This window comes from Hemibagrus wyckioides, linkage group LG03 (genome assembly GCF_019097595.1).
Source record: "Hemibagrus wyckioides isolate EC202008001 linkage group LG03, SWU_Hwy_1.0, whole genome shotgun sequence".
Lineage (NCBI taxonomy): Eukaryota > Metazoa > Chordata > Actinopteri > Siluriformes > Bagridae > Hemibagrus > Hemibagrus wyckioides.
The window spans coordinates 5612920-5617955 of NC_080712.1; the positions used below are offsets into that span (position 1 = coordinate 5612920).

Sequence of the window (5036 nt, forward strand, 5' to 3'; positions counted from 1 at the left end):
CGTTTAACTGAGAACCTTCTTGAAAGGCCGCTTCTGAGAGATACACTACTATTTCTATCATTATAAAGTATTTGAATAATATTGCAAAAATTCGTTCCAAAAAGACTGGAACAGAAACAGGTTCTCTAGGCTTTAAGAAAATCTAAGAATAAAATAAAGCTATCATGTGAGATCAGTGAATTATAATGAAGCATATCTAAAACTAAGCGAATATGATTATCAATGTGTCTTCCTTTTATAAATGCTGACTGAGTTTCATCAATTATTTTTAAAATGTCCAGTCCTTAATCTATTAGCATAAACAAGTGCAAAAAGCTAATAATTACAATAAAGAAGTGTAATAGGTTTCCAATTGTCCATGGACATTTTATCTTTGTTTGGTTTGGCTATCAGCATAATTATACCTTTCTTCATTGTTGGTGACAAAACAGAATTATTAATACACTCCTTAAAAGCATCATATATAAGATCTTTAATATCGGCCCAAAAGAATTTATAGAACTCTGTCGTGGGGCCACCTGGACCTGGTGACTTTCCGCTAGGCATTTGAGAAATAGCAAACTTAGCAGAGATGGAGGTATTTGCTTGAATCATAGAGAAGAAATGGAAAATCAAGCTATATAATTATATAGAAAACATTACAGTCAATAATGTTTATTTTAATCACATTCACAGAACAACACTACTGTGAGTTTACAATGGTACACTGTTACAGCCCAGTCTAGGTTTTGGCTGCACAGAGTAAAGCTTAGACTGGAGTCTATAATGAACCAACCTGCACAGACTGAACATACTGAATAGTGAGTTCATACCTACACTCTGAGAGTTGTAACATAGAAGGGTTTTTCTTTTACGAAAAAATTATGTGTAAAATTCAAAAATTAAAATTGTTCTTAAGTAAACTTTTCTAGACAAGTGAATACATTGTTATTTAAAACAGTATACAGTAAACATGGCAGACAATAAAATTTGATTCACTAAATCTTATAAGTCTATCATGTCTTCCTACTCCTTATCAGGCAGTGGAAAGTCTTTACAATCATCATTGCAGATTCAGCTCATGAATAAAAAAATATATATACTGTGTGTATATAGTATGAGTTCTCATCTAATGCCTTTTAAAACGTACTTTATTTTGTGTAAATGTACTTAATTAAATCTGTACAACACTCCACACATTGTGATCAGCAATACATTTCTCCCTCTTGTAAATAAGCTGGTGCTTTTTCAAATCACCTGAACAGTCTTCCCACAGTGTGTACAGTAATATGGTTTAAGCGTTGGTGAATTTTTAAAGCACTTGATTGTGTAAAACTATTCCCACAGTGTGAGCACGGATACGGCTTCTACCCTGTGTGAATGCGCTGGTGAGTTTTTAAATCCATTAAACATTTAAAACTCTTCCCACACTGTGAGCACTTATATTACTTATCTCCTGTGTGAATGAGCTGGTGTCTTTTTAAATGATGTGAACGTGCAAAATTCTTTCCACAGTTTGAGCAGTAATATGGTTTCTCTCCTGTGTGAATGAGCTGGTGAGTTTTTAAAGCACTTGAATGTGTAAAACTCTTCCCACAGTGTGAGCAGTGATATGGCTTATCTCCTGTGTGAATGCGCTGGTGAATTTTTAATGTTTTTGATTCTGTAAAACTCTTCCCACAGTGTGAGCAGTGATATGGCTTCTCTCTTGTGTGAATGCGCTGGTGAATTTTTAAATCATTTAAACATTTAAAATTCTTTCCACAGTCTGAGCAGTGATACGGCTTCTCTCCTGTGTGAATGCGCTCATGACGTTTTACATGAATTTTTTCCCGAAATCTCTTTCCACATTGTGAACAGCAAAATGGTTTCTCTCCCGTGTGAATGCGCATGTTTTTGAGAATACTTGGCTTGGCAAAACTCTTCCCACACTGTGAGCAGTAGTGAATTGAACCCTTGTCCATTCTGCACAAATCCCTCTGTTTTGATTTCTAGTGTGAAAACAGCCAGACAATGACGTTTCACTCTGTAAGAGAACAGTAAACAAAACATCAATCTTAGATTATTAGGTGCTAAACAAGCATCATGTGCTTTATTCATCAGTAACAGAAAACAAAAAGAGGCAAGTCATTAACAAGGCAAAAACATGCTGAAGGGTTGAGTTGCTATATAGAAGCAGCAGGTAAACATACAGCTCCTTCAACAATAGAGCTCCCTACAAGAGTCATGGAGAAGAGTTTCAAGGTTATGTCTGGTTATTTATAGTAGCATGGTGTAGCATGGTTTCTGGCTATTTAGTGGCTCCATAGGTCTAATCTAACTTTGTTTCTTTTAGCAATACTATGCAATATATAATTACTTTTTCTAATAACAGTATAATCCAATAACTGAATGTATACTGCCAAACTGAAAAATATCATGATCTACTTTCTGCATCAAGTCTATTGTTGCAAATATATAAATACTTAAAAGTAACATAATACTTAATATTTTACTGAATCTAAAAAACAACCAATTTTTAATTATTTTATCAGGAATCATGGAATGTCATTATAATTTGAAGATAGACCATTTGATTCATGAGACTATACTGAGATTTATATGCAATAAATTAGTTATCCATATTTTATTCATCTATTTTTATCAAATAAAAAATAATTGATGAAAAAGTCATAGTAATACACTGAGTATTTATCTGAATTCAAATGCATTATTTTATAGATTGAAAAATGAATGAAAAAACTTACTAAGTTGAAATCTGTTATTTTACAGCAGTCTTCTGTGTGAGGACCTCAACTAAAATGGCAGAGTGTCTCCTTTAAGTATACCTGAGGACAAAGACATAGTTCAGTAACAGGCCATTTCACAGCCATTAGCCAACTATTACCACCTCATCATCTGAGTCTGGGGTGTGGCATCAGGTCAATTAAAGATATGCAGTGTAACTGGGACGATTGTTCCCATATCAGGGTATGGAGGGCAAAATATATTTTACATATATTCCCAATATATCGGGAATCTAATATGTAACTCTACATGTATAAGACTTACACAAATTCTGCTACATTGCTGTTTCATAATTTATTAAATGGAGCAGGATTAAAAAAGGAGAAACTAGTAAACCCAATACACAACACATATTTGCACAATGCTATTATAATTTGAAAACAGCCCATTTTATTCATTAAAATATTCTTTTTTTATATTTGATACACTATATTGCCAAAGGTTTTGTGACATTCCTACAAATCATTGAATTCATGTGTTGTTTGTCAGGGGTTGGGCTTGGCCCCTTAGTTCCAGTGCAAGGAACTCTTAATGCTTCGTCAGTCTCCACGCAAATTCATCCCAAAGGTGTTCTATCTGGTCGAAGACAGGATTCTGTGCAGGCCAGTCAAGTTCCTCCACACCAAACTCACTCATCCATTGATGTTGGAACAGGAAGGGGTCATCCCCAAACTGTTCCCACAAAGCTAGGAGCATGAATTTGTCCAAAATGTCTTGGTATGCTGAAGCATTAAGAGTTCCTTTCACAGGCCAAGCCCTAACCCTGAAAAATAACAATTGAATTCAATGATTTGGAGGGATGTCCCAAAACTTTAGGAAATATAGTGTATATTCAATAAATTAGTTGTGCATGAATTTTTCATCAAACAAAGAAAACATTGTCAATTCAAATTTTGTATTCATTTAAAGTCTAATGGATTATTTATTTATTTATTTAAAGAAAGAATACTTACCAAGTTAAAATTATCTTCTTTTTTTTTTTAAATCCCAGTAATCTCAAAGCAGAATCCTCAGTGAGTACACCAGTGTCCCTTTTAAGTACACCTAAGGAAAAAACACAGTTCAACAACAGGCCATTTCACAGCCATTAGCCAACTATTAGTAACTCATCATCTGTATCTAGGGTGTGGTAGGTGAACATCTAGAACCAATTAATGATATGCAAAGTGACTGGATGGACTGTTCCATATCAGGGTATGGAGAGCATGATTATTCCATTATATCTAAATATATAAGATTAATAAAAAAAAACGTAGTAGGATAATAAGAGGACAAACTAGTAAGAGTTAGTAGTAACATGTTTATGGCAGAAATAAAACAGAAAATACTGTAACATTTACTGAAAAATAAAAATATTGCTGCACAAATTGAACCTAAAACTTACCAGCATATCTGGAACTAAAATGAGACATATTTCTAAATTCAACAATTAAGATTTGTGCAGGTAATGAGTTTTATTTTTCCATAATAGTTTAAATATCATGGAGTTAAATGATTTGATTACTTTTGATGAAGTATAAAGGGAATGACACGGATAAATAAGCTTCAATAAATCTTCTGTTTTAGACAATAATTCAACAACTGTGAATGATTTTCTTTGAAGCTTTCACTACTTTTCATTAAATGTCAATAAGATTTTAAAAGTAAAGCTTGGTGTTTTAGAGAAGCAGTCCCAGTCAGAGACTTTTTCAATTCTTTGTCCATGCTTTTTATTACTAGTGGCCAAAAAGTGGAATTTCTATCTCTTTTTTTGTAATGTCGGTGTTAAATAATCAGCTGTTAATGATTCATATAAATAAACGTAGCTTATTTAAACTTACACATTACTGAACAGAGTTAAATTTGTAAAGTAGATGTTTCTTTTCTCTTCTAATCTAAGATAAGCTTAGTAACAGTGTGTGTAATCACCTCCAGGAGCTCTTCAAACAATTCCACTGCTGCTTGCTCCTCGTTGTCCAAATCAAGCTCCTAAGAGTAAAACGCAGACAACATGCAGATATCCTCAAATCGCAAAGCGAGCTCCCTGAAGCATTAGAGTAGTGAGAGGACGATTGAAAGCGTATTTCGTTACACTTCCGTCATAACAATTTGATCATGTTCATTTTGAACGAATCCTTCATATGACTCGGGAACAACAACTAAGTTTCCCGCACAGAACCGATAGTAGGGATCCTATCTGTTTTTTTAAACAAGTAATTTTAGAACATTTTCAAAGAAGTAGTATGCTGTATAATATATAAATACACTTAAATCGGAACGTCAATGGGAAC

At 33.6% G+C, this 5036-nt stretch overlaps 1 protein-coding gene across 1 annotated transcript; it reads right to left on the reverse strand.

Annotated features, from left to right (window-relative positions):
- Positions 1-870: 870 nt before the first annotated feature.
- On the reverse strand, positions 871-3983 carry LOC131351423 (zinc finger protein 3-like). The gene is given in 3 exon segments (XM_058386867.1): positions 871-2005; positions 2727-2807; positions 3720-3983. A coding segment is annotated over 1 exon segment (597 nt). The 5' UTR covers positions 1944-2005; positions 2727-2807; positions 3720-3983; the 3' UTR covers positions 871-1346.
- Positions 3984-5036: the final 1053 nt, after the last annotated feature.